This window comes from Theropithecus gelada, chromosome 3 (genome assembly GCF_003255815.1).
Source record: "Theropithecus gelada isolate Dixy chromosome 3, Tgel_1.0, whole genome shotgun sequence".
Lineage (NCBI taxonomy): Eukaryota > Metazoa > Chordata > Mammalia > Primates > Cercopithecidae > Theropithecus > Theropithecus gelada.
This window is the reverse complement of record NC_037670.1, coordinates 18,724,593-18,744,134: the sequence shown is the minus strand read 5'-3', so window position 1 is coordinate 18,744,134 and position 19,542 is coordinate 18,724,593. Positions and strand designations below refer to the sequence as shown.

At 57.3% G+C, this 19,542-nt stretch overlaps 1 protein-coding gene across 1 annotated transcript; it reads right to left on the bottom strand.

Annotated features, from left to right (window-relative positions):
- Positions 1–1,540: 1,540 nt before the first annotated feature.
- Positions 1,541–11,440, bottom strand: C3H21orf2 (chromosome 3 C21orf2 homolog). Its single transcript, XM_025381023.1, has 7 exons — positions 11,157–11,440; positions 9,917–9,935; positions 8,219–8,265; positions 5,532–5,761; positions 4,373–4,544; positions 3,360–3,453; positions 1,541–2,894 (listed from the first exon to the last, which is right to left on the bottom strand). The coding sequence occupies exons 1-7, from the start codon at positions 11,231–11,233 to the stop codon at positions 2,766–2,768; spliced, it is 768 nt and encodes a 255-aa protein (XP_025236808.1). The 5' UTR covers positions 11,234–11,440; the 3' UTR covers positions 1,541–2,765.
- Between the last annotated feature and the right edge of the window lie 8,102 nt (positions 11,441–19,542).

Here is a 19,542-nt window from a genome sequence, read left to right as displayed (position 1 = left end):
CCTGGGCCAGGCCAAAGGGACATGTGCCCTGGGAGGCCACAGGCGCTCTCCAGGACTCCCTGGGGGCCACCAACGTGACCTGAGCCCCCTCCTGGTCCTCCCCTGGGGGTAGAAGGGTACAGTCTCACTCCTCGGTCTCCCCAGCCTCAGCCTGAGTGGGGGTCTCCAACCTGCAGGCTGGTGGCTGGCTTGAGCCAGCATCCAGGAGACACCGATGGTGGACACGTGGGAGGGGAAGAGAAGGTGGCACAAAGCTGTGCCCACCGGGGGCTAGGGCTGAGTCCCGCAGGTGGTTTGGGGTGGTGGACACCCTGCTCGCAGGATGCCCGTTAACCTTAGCGTTGAAGCCCATGCTCTGCACCACCCACGGCTCTGCACCACCCGCGGCTCTGCAGCACCAACGTGGCAGGTGCTTGCCGAGAGGGTTGCTTCGTTCCTGCAGTGCCACCCTGTGGATGTGGTTTCGGGACACAGGTGTCTCAAGGGAGACCCTGGCTTGGAGGGGCCTAAAGGCCACATTGAGGGTCCCTGGGCAGTCTCCTGGTTGAGCTCAGGCCAGAGGGGTGGCGCTGGGGACCTGGTGAGGGGGCTGGGGACCTTCCTGCCCTCAGGTACCTTGATATGCCCAAGAGCCCCTCACTGTGTTGGCCCTAGTGCCAGAGACCTCCAGATTGCTTAACTCTGGAGCTGGGGTGGAGGGGCCCACACCTAGGGGCCTTCTAGTTCATTCTGAGCGGGGCCATCCTGGGGCCAGGCCCAGGAGGGGACAGTTGTCTAAGGACAGTGCTCCCGGGTCTGCAACTCTGTCTCAAAGGAACAGAGAAACAGGTTCACAGGCCCGGGGAACCACGTGCATGTTTTGGGGGGCTCCATTGTGTCACACCATCTGGGATCAGGACTCAGTTCTGAGTAGACCCCCCTAGGCCTGCCCTGCCTGATGAGGTGTTAGAACCTGTTCAGCTGCCACTCAGCTGCTGCACCCAGGTGGTGGCCTGTGGCTGATGCCTGGGACAGTGGCTGCCTCCCTCCTGGGCGACGTGCCATGGCCAGCACCTGTGACAGGCCCACTTCTGGCTGCATGGAGTTGGCGTTTCTGGCATTTTGGGCGGAGTGATGCGGCCTCCTGGGCCCTTGGTCCTCTCCTGTGAACTGGGTGAATGGGACACAGTGTGATGCCCGTGCCTGCTCGGCTTGAGAACCCACATCTGGGGTGACTTGGGGAGCAGTGGAGTGGGACTGTGGGGTGCCCCAGGCTGGATGTGCTTCTGGCCGTCTTCCATGGCTGGGGGCATTGGGTGAGGAGGCGACGGGAGGGGGAGCGGCAGGAGGCTGAGGGTGGAGGCAGCAATGGTGGGGATGGGGACGGGGTGGGGGGAACCATGGGGCTGAAGGCAGGCAGCTGCCTCCACAGGTCCCACCCAACTGTCCCAACCAAGGTGTACATGGTGTGGGGCAGGAGGGCACTGGTGTAAGCCCCGCATGCCCACAGCAGCCCACGTCAGGGGCAGTGGAAGGGGACTCAATTTAAAACGACCTCAGTCATTCCAAGGAAGCACTTTACTGAGGGCGCCGGGTGCCCATCCCACAGTCCCTGGGAGGCAGACACAGGCCTGAACTGTCCACCCTCCATGTCCCAAGTGGTGACTCCACTCCCCACTGCTCAGAGATCGCACCCCTTGTGAAGAGCTTGCACGGATGAGTGACTGTCTTCACCCTGGGCTTCCCCAAGTCCAGTGACAGTGACTGCCCCAATGCTGCAGCTGGCTCTGGTGACGATCACACCGCATGGCCTTGAGCTTGGGAGAGCAGTGGCCTGCACGCGTGGTCACGCATCACCGCTTGGCGGAGGATGGGGACATCTCACGGAGATCTGGGTCCCAACCCCACACAGGACAAGGGCCCAGGGACCTGGCTTTCCTACACACCAGCTGGAAGGCTGACTCCCCATCTCACGTGAATGCTCCCTTGGTTTTGGGGGGTACTAGGAAGGTCCCCAGGGCCGCGGGTCACTGTCCAGATCATGGCATCCTCATAAGACTCGTAACTCTTCCCAGAGGAAAGAAAACTCCTCTCAGATGCTCCAAGGACTCCCCTAGTCCAGCTGCTTCCTGTGCCAGGCCCAGACCCCAGAGCAAACAGGCCTGTTCATCCACAGCCTCACAGCTGAGGGCCCCCTGCAGTTCTTCACAGAAGAGAGAAAGGAAGGCGCACCTGCCCAGCCTGGCCGAGAAACAAAAGCCTCTCCGTGGATGCGGGAGGCTGCTGCCTTCCTGCGGAGAGCAGCTCAGGGCAGATGTCCCTGTGGACGCCGGCATTCTGGAAGCCTCCCTTGCTCAACAGAAATCTATCCAAGGACCAAGGGCTAGAATCGGCAAAGCCATTCGTGAACACCTCCTCATTCTGCCGAGAAACGGCCCTTGCTTTCAGAAAGACTGTCACGACCACTGGGAAATGTCACCTCCAGATCAACCTTGGGAAAATCTTTTATTAGGGAGGACAACCTGCAAAATCCTCCCTTTAAGAGCCCAGGCCAGCCCAGAACCTCCAGACCACAGAAGGGGAGTGCTGGGGCCATTCTGGTGTGGACAGGCACCTCCACCGCTCCAGCCAGCCAGCACAACACCCACTCCTGCCCTCGGCCGATGTGGCAAACCGGGGAGGCTTTTGTGTGGGGCCAGGGCTGTGGCAGCCACCCTTCAGCTCCTGGGGGCTGGGGAAGACACTGGGGTCCCCGTGGACGGTGGAGCGGCGCTCAGGTCCTGTGGTCACTCGGCGTGCTCCTGCACCTCCTCCCGACGCAGGGCCTGCAGCCGGCTGCCCACAGTCAGCTGCACGGCCTCCAGCCCCTCTGCGTCCAGCTCCCGCAGCAGCAGCAGGATGGCAGTCAGGACGTTCTGGGGGCAGAGAGGGGTGCGGACTAAGCCCACCAAGCACTGCGAGGGTGCTTCCCTCCACAGGGGCTGGGGCCTGGCCAGCGGCACCCCACCACAGAGCACCTGGTCCCGGGGGCGTGGGCCGTCCAAGCAAATGACCATTCGGCACATACGGAGAATCTGAGCAGAGGAGGAGCCCCACCTGTGAACACGTGTGGCGCTTCTCCCACGTGACTCCTGTTGCCCTCAGCCCAGCAGGGCCTGAGCCCACATTCCACAGACCAGGAGACCAGGAGAGGCTGAGGGGCCAGGACAGCTCCGTGCGGGGCACGTGTGACACGTCTGTGCGCATTCGCAGACCCACACACGCAGCTTCCCCCTGGGGCACAGCTCTTCAAGGCCCTGTGAGGCTCCATCCTCCTTCCCCACGATTTCTGTGCAGTGGGCAGAGGCAGCAGTGGCCGCCTAGCAGCCCCTGTCACTCACCCTGCTCCTGTGGCTGCTCGAAGCATCCCTGGGTGAGAAGGAAGGAAACTGGTCCCGGGAAGGGGGCTTCAGGCCAAGTTCACCCTGGGCGCTGCTGGTGAGAGAGAGACAAAGGTGTGTGAGGGTCAGGGGGCTGGTGGCACTGGAGACCTCTGCAAACCCTGTCTGCAGGTCACATCCAAGCAAAGGACAGGCTCATACAAATCCCACCTGGCACACAGGGGGAAGAGAAGGGAGGTGACTCCCATGAGGTCATGGGCTACAGATGGCAGCTCCTGGACAGCCCGGCACTTACTTCACCTGTGGGGCGTCCTCCCTGAACCCTGGGGCTCCCCAGCTGTAATACCTTCCACCGGGGCCTCGGGGGCAGGGTGGGGGGCACCTGTACACAAACGCCAGGGAAGAGCTCCTGACCATGGGGTCAAGCCCTGTGCCAGACAGCAGATGCCTAATGGAGATCACATCCCAATGTCCCCACCACAGGCACCAGCAGTGGGTGTGATCTGCCAAGCAGGAGAGAAGCACCCAGCTTCTATCACACACATTTGTGACGCACAGCCAACTGCCCTGGGAGGCGCTGGTATCTCACTGCAGAGTCAGCCCTGTGGCCCCTCCACGGCTCCTGGGCCCAAGGCTGTACAGGCACTGATGGCTGTGCCCACAAACCATTCCAGTGACTGTGGCCCTAGGCCACACCCCCGACCAGGGGCTCCCTGCACCTCACAAGCTCTGGTGCTGCGAGCCTTCTCTGTGCCAGGGCACGGGGCCTGGCTCACCCCCCTCTCCTGCTCCCTGGAACATCCGCTGTTGGGCAAAACATGGACCTGCCACTGAGATCACTATCTGGGCACTGAGTCACTCCCAGAGAATACGGATGAGAACGGACACTCGCCCTGGAGAATCCCTCTCCCTCACTTCCCAGAGAGGCAGCTCACTGGAAGCCCCATTCGCTCCCCGTGGGAGGACCCTGGGGCACAGGGAAGGGCGGAGGCCCCGCTGCCCTCCAGCCTCACATTGCCTCCTCCTCGCTGTCCAGTGGGTCCTGGCCGGTCTCAGCAGCGGAGCTGAGGGAGCTCAGTGTGAAGCATGGCTTGGGGCCGCCGTGGCCTGTGCCCTCTCTCTCCGGGGCGGCGGTGATCTCCTCTCCCTCACTCAGTGCACGGGACAGCTCCTCCTCCGTCACAGCTTCGGGATGAAGGACAGAACACAGCATGAGTGGCCTCACCCACATGCAGGCCACACGCGCTGCAGCTCCCGTCCTCACTGCAGCCTCAGGCACAGTCTGCTTGTGAAATACATGCACGTGTATCCACCTCCAGGGCCAGCTCCCAGAATAGGAGCCGATCCACAGCCCGGCACAGGCCGATACACAACAGATGGTGGAGGGCTGCTCAGGAATCTAAACACCAGCCTTGGCCAGAAGCAAATACTCATCAAAACCTCAACTAAGACACAACAGAAAAAGGAACAGACCATACTGAATTTATTCCATTTCACTCACATATCAATTTCCCTGAAGTTATTAATAAAATTGTCTGGGAGAAAATATTAGTGCCCGTGTAGCTGACAAGGATGAGAAACTAGCATGCTGAGAATGCCAAGGATTAACGAACAGCATGAAACCGCGGCCTGGAAAACTGCACTGGTGCTGGCGCTGGCCAGAGGAGGCATGAGCGCCTCCAATAGATGGAGTGCAGCAGCGGGCACTGCGGTGCTGGGACAGCCCCTCCCCACGGCGGGAACACGACGGCACAGCCACCCTAGGTTCACAGTGGCCCGTTGAGCCTGCCCAGTCCCTGTGGACCAGTGCAACGCTGCTTGCCAGATCCTGACGCCCCGCTCGCCATGGCGTATGGCAGTGGTCAGAGCAGCACTGCTCCTCACAGAAGCAAAAGAAGGAACCCTTTTGCTTTGCTACCAGGTCCTGCAGTCGCTGGGGGATACACAAACTGTCACAGTCACAGGAGGGACCCTATGCTGCGCTGCTGCATTCAGGGGGCGGGATCAAGAGACACAGAAGCAGGGGAAGGGCCTCTGAGGAGACTTCACAGGGCACATCTGTGTCCCGCCAGACCAGGCATTTGCAGAAAAGGAGAAGAGGAAAGAGGGCTGGGGAAATGCCCTGCCAGGGATTGTTTTGCGAGGGCCGGTGACCCCGCTGCGGCCACCTACCCTGGTTGTCCAGCTTCTGTAGGCGCGGCAGGGTGCGCAGCACGGTCATGCGGTAGCGGTGGGGGCTGGTGCCGCAGCACGGGTTCTCGGCCAGCCACAGCACCCTGAGACGCGGCAGCCCCTTCAGGTAGAAGAGCTCAGCCAGGCTGGGGATACGGTTCCTCCGCAGGTACAGCTCGCTCAGGCGCTGGCACCGGCTCACAGGCTCCAGGGTGGAGATGCTGTTGACACTGCATGGAGACCAGCAGTCAGTGAGGGACGTGGACGGGGCCCCCAGGGTCACCTCTCAATCTCGAGCCCCAAGAACAGGCACTCACGGGATCTGTGTCCCTGCCCTCGCCTGAGAAGCCCAAATTGGATGTCATGAGTCATGTGCAGCAGGACCTGGGCCGAGGAGAGAGCTATAGGAAAGCCGGGTCCTGAACTCAAAAGCGGACTGGGGTGGACCCTGCCAGCAACAGCCCCTTTGCCCCATGCTCGGCATCAGCTCCTCAGGGCGCTAGAGTGGGAGGTACGGGACGTGGCCCTCCTTCACAGGCCAGGAAAACTAAGGCCTCTCAAGGGACATATCATGTTGCCCCAAAGCACGGAGTGCCCAGAAAAACTCATGGCAAAAAACACGAGCCAGCTCCATGTGACATGGAAGTGAGCACGGACCTTCCAAACCCCCACGTGAAAGTGGCGACACTGGGGATGGGCCTCATTTCCATTCTACAGAACGTGGACGCGTCAGAGAAGTAGAGAAACACAGGAGGCCTGGAGCGGAGACCCAAAGGCGTCACCCGACAGCGTGGGGTCCGTCCCCTCCACAAGCGAACACGCGGAGCTGCTCCCGCAGGCCCTCAAAGGTGCGGAGCGTCCGCCAGCGAAGAGCCAAGGCCCCCTGCCTGGAGGGTTGCACTCGAGTCCCACAGGCACCTGGGAAGGGGGCGGTCACCAGGCCGGTGCTGAGCCCGCCTCCCCATGCCACCCCTTCACTGGGTGTTTCCCAGGTATCCTTTCACGCAGCTCCTAGCTATGAGGCCGCCCCATTTTACCAAGAGCAAAACTCAGGCTGTGGGACCCTTTCCAGGATGGAGTCTGCCCCAGGCTCAGGCAGCAGCGTGGTGTGCGGACCACACCCGTGGCCTCAAGCTACCTGCTCCGCTCCAGTGCAGTCGGGCGTGGTGTGCAGTCGGGCGTGCAGGCACCACACACCTGAACTTGGTGAACACCCTCCGGGTCCTGTCCCTCCTGAGACGCGACAGAAATGGCCCCGCACATGAGAGGCCTGATGCTCGGAGGCCCTGCGGCCCCTGGGCGACTCAATGCACTGGGGCGATAGGACTGGATTCACAGCCCCGCCCCAAGCTTCCTGCCATCGTGGGAGCCACAAGCTCCACCTTTCCCTGTCAGGTAAGGCTTTCGGAGGCAGAGCTGAAATCCCAGCCTCACCGTAAACATCGCCTGACTAGTGAAACGAGCCCCGAGGCAGGCACAGACGCCCCTGTTCAACCTCTGGACTCAGGCTCCATCTCCTCCTCGTCTCCCTGTGGGGTGGGCACTTATAATACCTCTGCGTTACAGGAAGGAAACTGAGGCACAGAGAGGGCCACGCCTTGCCCGAGGTTAGCCAGCTGATGGGTGGGAGGGCTGAGATTTGGCCCAGGAGCATGCCTCCAAGCCCATTTCATTCATCGGTTCATTCAGCAAGACTTGGGCAGGACAGGCTGATGCCCACACTGGGGATGCCTGAATACCAGATGGACTGGCCTCAGCCCCTGGCGGGCAGCAGGCTGCGCACTGGCATCACCATGGCAATGCCAACCTTGGAGGGTGTTACAGAGGATGGGCAGGGGCTGGCCTAGCCCGTGGCTGCCTGTGAAATCAAGAAGGTAGGTCACAGGGACCAGGGGCCTGCAACAGCTACTCTCAGAGGGCAAGGCCTGGAGGCTTCCGAGCTGCCAAACAGAAGGGTGGGCCTTCCCCACAGGGTTTAAACCCTTGTGAGCTTTTAAATGTGGAAACCCAGAGAAGGCTCCCACCCAGCGTCTGGTGGGCAGCGGTGAGCCATGAGCGTCCGCTCCCTCCCTGGGTCACACAGTAGGCAGGAGGGAATTCAGGGATAAAGGAAGCTCTTCTCTTCCCCAGAGCCCCCAAATACGCCCCAGCTGCCTAAAACTCCAGTAACATTTGTTCATTCAAGGTTCCCTTAGTCTGTTGGGAGGGCAGTGACCATAGTAGAGGGGCACAGGTCATGGGGTACAGAGAAACTGGTCAGCAGTGGTGGCACTGGCGGGGAGAAAAGGCCAGGACCCTGGGGGTCTCGGGGCAGATGTGGCCACTATGAGGGCGGCCAGGGCAGGCTACCGTGCATCCTTAGGCGGGCTCCACCACCGACTGGCCCAGTGAACACAGCGATGGCTTATCGGAGCACACAGGCCAAGGGTGGGCAGGGGTACAGCAGGGCAGGCAGGGAACAGGAGCTATCAGGAGGCCTAGGTGAGGCTCTGAGGAAGGAGGGCAGACATGGGGCCACGGGGTAGACCCAGCTCTCGCTGTCCCGGCCCCTCCCCTTCTGGAAGCCGCCCTCAGTCTGTGCTGGAGGTTTCTAGGTTATGTCACAGCACTGGGTCCCACGGGAGGGACGTGAGGCTCTGCCCCAGCTTCCAGGCCCCAGGCTGAGCATGACGGCAGGAGCGAGGTACCTGAGCGTGATCACCTCCAGGCTGGGCATCTCCCGGCAAATGGAAATCTAGGAGGAAAAGAGCATGACTAGCAAGCACGGCCCAGCAGGGCATTGCGGTCGCACTGCCGTCAGCCACAGAGAACTGTCGCAGCCATGGCCAACCCACTTCTGGGGCCTGAGGGGCACAGCCCTGCTCAGCCAGTGTGCCCAGGGTGAATGCCCATGAGCATGCCAGGCTCCCCTCTGATGCCACCTTGCAGCCCAGACACCCCGCAGACTGAAGGAGAAATGTGAGGCTCCTCCTTTCACGCACTCTCTTTTTATTACATTTTACAGCAGCATCGTTGCTATCAGATGCTGCCAGCAGTGGAGACAGAGCGCTCATTACTTTAGATGTCCTCAAAGGACATCAGGTAAGGGGACCCCAGTGTCCCCTATGCAGGAACAGAAAGCAAGGAAAGGATGGAAATCCCTTCTTGATAACAGGTCTGGGCCAAAAGGAAGACAGGCTTAAAACTGGATCTCAGATCACACTGGTACTGTCAATTCAGGGGTGAGGTGCCCAGGGTGGTCCACAAAGCCTTCACAACCTGCAAAGCTCCCACATATGTGAGAGCCCACCATATGCCAGGCATGGCACCAGCAGATTGGGTGACTGGCAGGGCCCCAACCTCAGCGAGCTCAGAGCCTAGTGAGATGCATCCCATGTATAAGGGACTCGTGTCTATGACCATGTGTGTTTATATAGTCACTGCTAAACATGCAGTATTTCAGTTACAGCACAAAACAGATTACATCCGGTGTCATGTGTCCAGGCTTTTTTTTTTTTGTCTTTAAGGAAAGGTACAGTTCAAATTTAAAAACAGAGAATAAAGAGATAAATAATAATTGGGCTGGACATGGTGGTTCACGCCTGTAATTCCAACACTTTGGGAGGCTGAGACAGGTGGATCACCTGAACTCAGGGGCTTCAAGACCAGCCTGTCCGACACAGTGAAACCCCATCTCTACCAAAAAGTACAAATATTAGCCAGGCATGGTGGTGGGTGCCTGTAGTCCCAGCTACTGAAAGGCTGAGGCAGGAGAATCGCTTGAACCCGGGAGGTGGAGGTTGCAGTGAGTGAAGATCGAGCCACTGCACTCCAGCCTGGGCCAAAAAAAAAAAAAAAAAAAAAAACAGGAAAGAAAGAAAGAAACAATTGGTATGCAATCCTTGTATAAGTTGGAAGTTGGGGACATTTTGGACTGAAAGAGAATGAGGGAAGAGAAGAAAGAAATCTTTTCACAGACGCACACGCTCAAGTTCTCCCAGCAGGGCTTGTTCTCTGCTGCCTTTGGGGTAGCGGTGGGGGGCACAAGGCTAGATGTGACCAAGAAGAGGGGGTGCAGACCTTCAACTTCCCCTTAACAAAGTAAAACGAACCCTCCTGGGATTCCTTTCCAGGTGAGAGCAAGTTCCAAACTATTGCTCCCCTCCTCTGTGACCAAGTGACAAACGGCGTTTCATTTATGTTGACGGGAACAGCAAAATCAGCCTGGCACTGGAGAATTGTTTTTCCATTAGTGGTTCTGCATAACGAAACCCGCTAAGTGAACAAAGTACCAAGTGTGGGACTGAACTGATAGGGGCAGTTTTGTCAACTTAAAAATTCTCTTGGGGAAGAAGTTACAACATTTGGGACTGAGGCCATTTGGAGATGATCAGAGCAATACTTACATCTGTGAGGCGGCTGCCCCTGGGGAGAGAAAAGATACTTTAATTTTGTTAAAGTTGAATAAAAAACACTGAAGACAAAAATTCCAAAAATTACTGATGACTCCCTACAAACCTTAAGATTCTAGGATTTTAATGGCGTGGCAAAAAAGGAAGGTTGCCCAGATAACCGGCAAAGGTGTAAACAATTGTTTTACTTGATTTTCAACTACACTGTATGACGTTGGGGTGGTACCTTTTAGATAAGGAGCAGCAGAGCCATTTGTAAGACACGAAAAGATGAACTGTTCCTCATGGTCCCTGAATAGCAGAAGGTTAATTTCTCTCACTGACAGACATCAACAAGGGCGTCTTTATAAGAGGCCAAGTTCAAAGGGTGAACAGGCGACTTATGAAGCAAACTTTAAAAGCCTGAAATCGGGTTGTTGTTTCTTCCAGCTTAGTGAGAGTACTGACCACCCCGTGCAAAACAAAGAAATGCATTATTGAAAGCAAATGACACAGGGGAATTGTAGCCAAAACACCAGATGTGCCAGGGCAGACAGAAAAGCTTTTTAATTAACAGGGAAGAGCTCGCTCTGGGCAGTATGGGGATACCCCTGGGAGGAAGCGCCTGCTCTCCCTGACCCCCACGCCCCGCCTGCAGGGTGCGGCCAGTTGACAGGGCGCAGCGACTCCGCTGAGTCCCCAGGGAGCCCTGGAGATCGTGCGGGCCTCAACTCCAGGCTGCCTCCTCTGGAAGCTCCTGGTCTTCCTTGGCCCGGTGAGACTCAGCATTACCCGCCTTTGAGCCTTCATGGGTCCCACCGCACCCACGTCCCTTCCTATCACCTGCCAGGCGTACCCTTGGCACGGCCGCCCCCAGTACTGATTACCAACGTGTTTCCTGACTCAGTCCTCGAGAACTCAGTTCTCTCTCCTATTCGACTTGGTCCCAGTGACTGCTGGCAACCCCAGACATCAGATCTGGCCCCCAGGGCAGCCGGGGCAAAGGCGGGCCGGGACATGGGGGGGCCCCGGCGACCCCGACCCCTGGTCTCCTCTCCTCCCTGACCCCTGACTCCTTTGACGTCCTCGCCCCTGCACCTGACCCCGTTCCACCCCCGCACCTGCCCCCGTTCCACCCCCGCCCCCGCCCCCTCCCCGGCTCCGCCCTCCCCCCAGTCCCCGCCCCGGCCCCGCCCCCTCCCCGCCCCAGCTCCTCCCCCGACCCCGGGGCGGCCGCGGCCAGGCCCCGCCTCACCAGCAGTTGAGCTTGCGCACGCTGTGCAGCTCCGAGGCCTTGGCCCGGGTCAGGACCATCTTCCGCGTCAGCTTCATGGCGACCGCCCAGGCCCGGCCGGCGGGCGCCCCCGGCCTCCTGCTCCCGGGCGGGTGACGACTGCGCGGCGCGTGTCTCCAGGGGCGGGGCCCACGTCGTCAGGGGCGGATCCTGAGCCCATTGGCGGCTTGGCGAGAGAGCGGGGCGAGGAGAGCGCCCTGGGGCCGCTTGGGCGCCGCTGACACGTTGGCTCTGCTCCTGCGCATGGGCGGCCTGGGGCGCCCGGCTCTGACGCGATTGTAACGCGACCCCGGAAGCGCGCGGCGAGCCGTGGGTGGGTGCAGGTGGCGGTCCCGGAGGCGGCCCCGTGAGGGCTGAGCTGCCGCTCCCTGGAACCGAGCGGGGTGGGCTCGGTCCCACGCGCACCATGGCCGAGTGCCTAGGCCTGTCTCTGAGCGCGGGCCTAGCGTGGATGGAATGGGCGCTACACAGCTCCAAGTTACGCCATTCAAACTCTTGGAATAAACCCAGGGCAGCCCTGGGGCTGTGTTGATTCCCTGTCTCCCTCCCTCCCAGCATTCACAGAAAAGACGCATTTATAGGAAAGACGTACGGGCAGGTCCAGCAGAGCCCTTACAAGCATTTCAGCCTTTTAGAAATCAGGTAAGACCCCCTAAACATCGTTACATGGGCCACAGTTACATTAAGACGGGCATTCTGAAACCGCCTTTGCCAAAAATTGTATCAGTGAGAGAATGATGGCCCTGAAGGAGATCTGGCCAATCCCCATCTTGCCTTTGTCCTTGAAGCTGCCCTTAATTATTCCTGGATAAGCAAAGCTAATTTTGGGAGACATTTATAGTTTAAATGATAGCACCCCTTCCTCAAAACTAAACAGCCTTTGTAAAGCTAATGAGACCACGGAAACCGCCTTTGCAAAAATCGTAACTGAAGAAATTATGACAGGGAAAGATCTCCTAACCCACCCCATCTTCCTGCTATCCTCTAAATGGCCTTTGTTCATTCGTGGGTGTAGACCAGACTAGCCTTGGGAAGGAATTTAGTTTATAGATTAAACTCTGAAACAAAATTGATAATAGCCCTTTCCCAAAAAAACCCTTCTTGCCTGGGGACCAGTCTGCCTTTGTAGGACTAACAAATTAAGCTATGAGATGAAAAATTACAGTTTAGGGGCCGTGCAACCCCTGGCGGCAATAGTCTGAACCTCCCCACATTGCTCCTGGGAATAACATCACTGTTGCAAAACTTAAGATCAGTGCTTGAAATATTTTGTAGACCTTGCATTCGGACACCACTTAGACGGATAATCTGGCTCACCCATTTGTGTGATCCCACCCAGGCACAGAAGTCAGCCACAACTCATTTCGAACCCCTATGATTGAATGTTCAACCTGACCAATCAGTACTCACCACTTTCTGAGCCCTACCCGCCAAATTATCCTTAAAAACGCTGATCCCTGAATGCTGGGGGAGACTGATTTGAGTCATAAAACTCCATTCCTGCACAGCCAGCTCTGCGTGAATTACTTCTTCTGCACTGCAATTCCCTTGTCTTGATAAATCGGTTCTGTCTAGGCAGTGGACAAGGTGAACCCGTTGGGCGGTTACACCACCAGGCTAGAAGGATAGAGGAGCCTGAATTCCACTAAGGTGCAGGCGTAAACTTTCGTCAGCCATTATTCTGGAGGTCGCAAGACAAGCTACTTCCCCAATTACTCCTGCAGATAACATCACTATTGTAGAACATCACTATTGTATCTTTTCAGGTTTATTGCACGTCTCACATGGATGGACCCAGCTAGATGTCTTGCCAATGGCTCCTGTGGCCCCACCCAGAAGCCATGCAGCACAAAAGGACAGCTAGATTTCATCTCGCACCCAACCAATCAGCACTCCCCATACCTTAGCCCCCTGCTCACCAAACTACCTTTGAAAAACCCCTAACCTGTGAGCCTTCAGTTGTAACCGAGCAGCTTAGCAGCTGTGAATCCAAAATATCTGAGACAGGTCTCCATCAGTTTAGAAAGTTTATTTTGTCAAAGTTAAGGATGAGCCCATGACACGGCCTCAGGGGGTCCTGACAACACGTGCCCGAGGTGACTGGGGCACAGCTTGCTTTCAGACATTTTTAGGGAGACGTGAGACATCAATCAATATGTGCAAGATGGAAAAAGAAGAGAAAAAGAAAAAATGTATGTATAAGATGTACATTAGTTCTGTGCGGAAAGGCAGGACAACTTGAAGGCTGGGGGGTGCAGGGGGAGCTTCCCGCTTCCAGGTCATCGGTAGATAAGAAACAAAAGATTGCATTCTTGGCCAGGCGCGGTGGCTCACACCTGTAATCCCAGCACTTTTGGAGGCTGAGGCGGGTGGATCACGAGGTCAGGAGATCGAGACCATCCTGGCTAATACGGTAAAACCCCATCTCTACCAATAATAATAATAATAATAATACAAAAAATTAACCGGGCGTGGTGGCGGGTGCCTGTAGTCCCAGCTACTTGGGAGGTTGAGGCAGGAGAATGGCGTGAACCCAGGGGGCGGAGCTTGCAGTGAGCTGAGATTGCGCCACTGCACTCCAGCCTGGGCGACAGGGGAGACAACGTCTCAAAAAAAAAAAAAAAGAGCTTAGTCCTCAGGTTGGTGTAAGATGTGGGATGACAGAAAGTCTCAGAGCAGTGTCTTCTGAGCGGTTTGCCACCGAGCAGGCGGAATGTTCAGTGCTAACGAGACTGGAGCTGGACCCCGGCAGAGTGGTAGGAAGCTCCAGCAGGCTCGGGGTGCGGGTGCTTGCGGGCGCACAGTGTGACGGCCACAGGCCTCAGCACTCTGGTCGGCTCACGAAGGCTAAGCTGGACCTACGTCACACTACGTCACAGCCTTGGCCTCTGCCCAGCCCTGGGCCTCCCTTCTTTACAGGGGGTGAGTTAGGCACGCTGCTCCCCAATAAATCTCAGGGGGCTGCACACAGAGCCTGCTTCCCAGAGACATGGAGGGTGGGGGACACGGGAGCTGCCTGTCGAGTCTTTGAAGCAAGGCCACCACCGCTGTCACCAGGCACACGGGGCCCACACCTGCTTTGTGGTTTCAGCCAGTGGGTCAGGGTTTCTGGCTCGCAGCCGGGGGTACTGCTGAGGACAAGGTACCATGGATCAACCGCTGCTCCCTCCTGCCCTGACAGTTGGGGGCTCTGCAGGGCTCAGCAGGGCAGGCTGACCCCCAACCCAGGGCAAACGCTATCCTGACACCTGACGCTGAGTCCCAAGCACCCCAGGCCCCGTCCTTGTGTCTCCTTTCCTCCACCACCTTCGCCCCATAGGTGACACCCCCAGTCCAGACCCCCTCCAGCCCGATGTCCTAGTCACTTGCACTGCATAACAAATCACCCCCAGACTTAGCAGCTCACAGTAGACGCTGCTGTTTCTGAGGCTCAGGCATCTGGAGCAGCTGAGCTGTGTGGCTGGGCTGGGCCTCCTGGGAGGGAGGTGGGGCCGTCTCTGAGGACCTGGCTGGGGTCTCCCAGCTGCCCCACAAGGTGTCGGCGGTTGGCTTCGCTGTCTGCAACATGGCCTCTCACAACATGCCCTCCCGAGGAGTGAGGGATGAGGGGGGCAGGGAGAAGGGGAGAGGAGGAGAGAGACAAATGGAGAGTCAGCAAACGTGCTCTGGAGCTGAAGTTTTCATGATCTCAGAGCAACTGCCTCTCCCCTGCCCATGCTGCTGGCCTCACCACCCACCTGGCACCACTTGGGGGCAGAACCCGGTCCACTCCACGACATGTCCCTCAGGCAAACTTTGGAACTGCTTGGGTGGCAGGTGCAGCACACCCCTCCCAAATCCCCTTGGGAACTCCAGACTTCTCCCTTGGCCTCAGGAGCCAGTGCAGTGGGTAGCCTGCCTGACCCCTGGCTGACCGAGGACCCCCGGCTGGTGCTGCAGATGGTTCAGATCCCTGTGGCAGGTCAGAGCCAGGCCTGGGCGAAGGGACAGGCAGCGCGTGTTGCTTTATAATTTTTCAGTGTCCTGAGAGGTCTTCAGGCCTTGTGGTCATTGCTCCTCTGGGAGCCGTCGGGGCAAAGGTGCCGGCATGGAGAGTTCATGGTGGCCACGCTGGCTGCAGTCTTCACCCTGGAGTGGCATCCATCACTGTCCTTTCACATTTTAAGAGCAGTTCTGTTGTATAAGATGTTTCCGGAATGCAGATGACTCTGTGGACTCCAGAGATGAAAAGAAACATGTCTGTTCCCTCAGCCTGAAGCCCACTGCTCTAGACCAGGTGTCCGCAAACTGCAGCCCGCTGGCCAGATTGGGCCCACCACCTGTTTGCAAATAAAGGTTTTTTTTGTTTTGTTTTTGTTTTTTTTTTTGAGATGGAGTCTTGCTCTGTCACCCAGGCTGGAGTGCAAGGGTCTGATCTCGGCTCACTGCAACCTCCTCCTCCCGGGTTTAAGTGATTCTCCTGCCTCAGGCTCCTGAGTAGCTAGGACTATAGGAGTCAGGCCTCCGTGCCCAAACTAAGTCGTCATACCCCTATGATCTGCATGTGTACATCCAGATGGCCTGAAGTAACTGAAGAATCAAAAAAGAAGTGAAAATGGCCGATTCCTGCCTTAACTGATGACATTACCTTGTGAAATTCCTTCTCCTGGCTCAGAAGCTCCCCCACTGAGCACCTTGTGACCCCCGCCCCTGCCCGCAAGAGAACAACCCCTTTGACTGTAATTTTCCTTTACCTACCCAAATCCTATAAAACGGTCCCACCCCATCTCCCTTCGATGACTATTTGCACCCAGTCTGCAAAGTTGAATACATGCTAGTGGACAGCTATACTGTATTTGTTCATTTTTGCATTGCTATTTTAAAAACCCCTCAGATTGGGTAATTTATAAAGAGAGAGGCCTAACTGGCTCACAGTTCTGCAGGCTGTACAGGTGGCTTCTGCTTCTGGGGAGGCGTCAGGAAGCTTCCAATCATGATAGAAGGCAAAGTGGGCAGGCGTCTTACATGGCAGGAGTAAGAGAGAGAGACAGGGGCAGGTGCCACACACTTAAACGACCAGATCTCGAAAGAACTCACTCACTGTTACGGGAACAGCACCAAGAGGACGGTGTTCAATCATTCATGAGAAACACCTCCTTGATCTAATAACCTTCCACACTGGGGATTACAATTTTTTTGACACAGAGTCTCGCTCTGTTGCCCAGGCTGGAGTGCAGTGGCATGATCTCGGCTCACAGCAACCTCCCCTTCCTGGGTTCAAGTGATTCTCCTGCCTCAGCCTCCGAGTAGCTGGGATTACAGGCGCATACCACCATGCCTGGCTAAGTTTTGTATTTTTAGTAGAGATGGGGTTTCACCATTTGACAAGGCTGGTCTTGAACTCCTGACCTCAAGTGATCTGCTTGCCTCGGCCTCCCAAAGTGCTGGGATTACAGGTGTGAGCCACTGTGCCCGGCCTGGGGATTATGATTTGAAATGACATTTGGGTGGGGCACAGAGCCAAACCACGTAACATACTGATTCATTTATGTAGTTGACCCTTGAGCCACTCAAGAGTTAGGGGCTCCGACACCCCCTTAAAGTTGAAAATCTGTGTATAACTTTTGACTCCTCCAAAAGTTAACTACGAATAGCTCACTATTGACCAGAAGGAAGGCCTACTGATAGCATAAACACATATTTTGTATCTTGTATGTATTATAAACAGTGTTCCTACAATAAAGGGAGCTAGAGAGATGAAAATGTTACTAAGAAAATCACAAGGAAGATAAAATATATTCACATTAAGTAGAAGCAGGTCACCTGGGCACGGTGGCTCACGCCTGTAATCCCAGCACTTTGGGAGGCTGAGGCAGGTGGATCACGAGGTCAGGAGATCGAGACCACGGTGAAACCCTGTCTCTAATAAAAAATACAAAAAATTAGCTGGTGTGGTGGCAGGTGCCTGTAGTCCTAGCTACTTGCTACTTGGGAGGCTGAGGCAGGAGAATGGTGTGAACCCGGCAGGCAGAGCTGGCAGTGAGCGGAGATTGCACCACTGCACTCCAGCCTGGGCGACAGAGTGAGACTCCATCTCAAAAAAAAAAAAAAAAAAAGTAGAAGCAGGTCATTATAAAGGCCTTGTCTTCCCGTGAGCAGGAGAAGGGGAAAGAGGAGGGGGTGGTCTAGCATCTCAGGGGTGGCAGAGGTGGAAGAAAATCTGCGGAGAAGTGGATCCCCACAGCTGAAATCCGTGTCGTTCAGGGTCAGCTGAATGGCCCACGGCTGCCTTCCCACTGCAAGGGCAGAGGCCAGGAGCTGGGACAGAGACCACGTGGCTGGCAAAACCCGCCGCAGCAACCGTGCAGCCCTGTGCAGAGAGTTTGCTGCCCCTGCTCTAGCTCGGGCCTCCCTCCTTCCTGGAGTCTCCTCTGAGGAGCCCGCCGCCTGTCACCTGCTCTTGCGTCCCACTCAGGACCAGAGTGTGCCAGTGCCTGTGGCCCCGTCACTGCCTTTTTCTCCAGTTGCGGTTTTCTCCTGCTGCCAGAGCAAGGGCCTTTTTTACCTGGGCCTCGTGCCCACACTGTGAGAAACACATTGTGCCAAGTGCTTTCTCTCTCTGAACTCGAGAGGACTCACAATGGAGATCGGTACCTGCCCTGTTCGAGTTTTATGGTTGTGTGTCCTCTCTTTTATGGGAAGAATATCGGATAATTGCTGCTGCAGCAGCGTCCGGGCAGACAGACATGGCCCTCTGTGGAGTGTGTGGTTCTTCTCTAGAAGGCAGGAGCCGCTCCCAGGGCGATGTGGGCCCGGCTATTTCATCAGAGATGGTCATCTTGGTGACTACTTCACCTTAAATAACGTTCCCACAGAGGCTCAGGATACTTGGAAACAGCGCCCAGCCCGTCTCGCGGATGGCTCGGCAGTTATGACTGTCTTATAAAATATTAACTGCCCTGCAGTGTATTTTCTGTTAGCGAGATGGCTCTCCAGCCAGAAAGCACCCAGGGCAGGGGCACTGGATGGGGCTCTGCTGACACGGAGCGGGTGAAAGGGAGGGGGTCTTCTCTTCCTTTGCCTGTTAAGGAGGGTCTAAGACACCTCGCTGGGGATGTGGCTGGTGGTCATAGAACCCAACTCCTGCAGCGGGTGCCCATCGAGCACTTCTAGTTTGTAGGGTGGACTGGACGGAAGACTGTGCCGTCCAGCAGGGCAGAGCAGCTGCTTGTGCAGCCCCAGGCACAGCTGCGGGTCTGTGGGGACACTGCTGGCCACTCTGGAGGGCAGCTTCTGGCAATGCTTGTGCAGAGCACAGTGTCCTGAGTACTGTCCTACACCAGGGGCTCTGACCGCTTTCCCACCACTTTGCAGGTACCAGGATGGTGGGTTAGTGAGATGGTGGACATGCTTCAGCAGGCGGGGACTGCTGGCTGGCTCATCTGCGGAGGGCCTTCTAGAGGCGTGTGCTCAGGGCAGGAGTCTGGGCAGAAGGCCTGCACATCCAGGGAGGAAATGAGGGTGCAGGTCAGGCAGGAGTCGGGGGGCACCCTCCCTCCCCCCAGATCAGAGGCCACAGGGCCTCTTCACTTCCCTGGACACGGAGGCCAGTGGGGCCCAGGAATGGCAGCCGGGTATCACCCACTGGTGGCAAGGCAGGGGCGGACTGCGTGGCTTTGTGGGGTGAAAGGGCATCTGGGTGGTCTAGGCCATTTGGGAAATGTGCAATCACTTTCTCAGGCATCAGAGGGCAGTCCCTGGCCCTCCCCAAGCCAGAGAGTGGGCACCACACAGGGTGGAGTTAGACATTCGTAGGTCCCCGTGGCCAGCACCTGCCATGATGGGGACTGCTGGGCTTGATCTTTCTGGCTTGATCTTTCTGGCTGTTCTTGTCCCCTTCCTTGAGACAGATCCAGGGAGCAGGCCCTGAGCCTGCCCCAGCCTTGGGGTCCTGCCTGTCTCACTGGGAATGGTCCCTGGCTCTGGGGTCATATCCGGAGTGCTGGGGGAGGGGGCTGCAGAGGTCTTTGAGCAGGTGGTCCTGAGTCCCGTTGTGGGGGGTCTCACTCAGGCCCAGGTCCCCCTGCGACTCCTGTCCTGCCTGTCCCGCTCCCGCTGGCTATTCAGGATTTAAAGATAATCGCCGGTTTAGAGGAGACAGGTGCCCCCAACCCTCAGAAGGCACACATCCGTGCGAGTTTCCGGTCCCAGGTCTCTGGGAAGGGCGGGCCCGCAGGTGGGGTGTCTGGGCCTCGTCTTCCCTGGCGTGTCCTTGGCTCTGCGGGCGCGGGACACGGCGCGGGACGCGGCGCGGGAGGCGATCTCCGGGCTGACTGACGCAGAGCGCTGCGGGCGGCTCCACTGCACC

What these genes read in the sequence shown, in the direction of transcription:
- C3H21orf2 (XM_025381023.1), bottom strand. Translation starts at nt 11,233, where the DNA reads ATGAAGCTGACGCGGAAGATGGTCCTGACCCGGGCCAAGGCCTCGGAG. An exon ending in ACAGAAGCTGGACAACCAGG is followed by an intron (nt 4,545 to 5,531) that starts GTAGGTGGCCGC and finishes TTCATCCCGAAG; the next exon opens with CTGTGACGGAGGAGGAGCTG. An exon ending in CGAGCAGCCACAGGAGCAGG is followed by an intron (nt 2,895 to 3,359) that starts GTGAGTGACAGG and finishes CTCTGCCCCCAG; the next exon opens with AACGTCCTGACTGCCATCCT.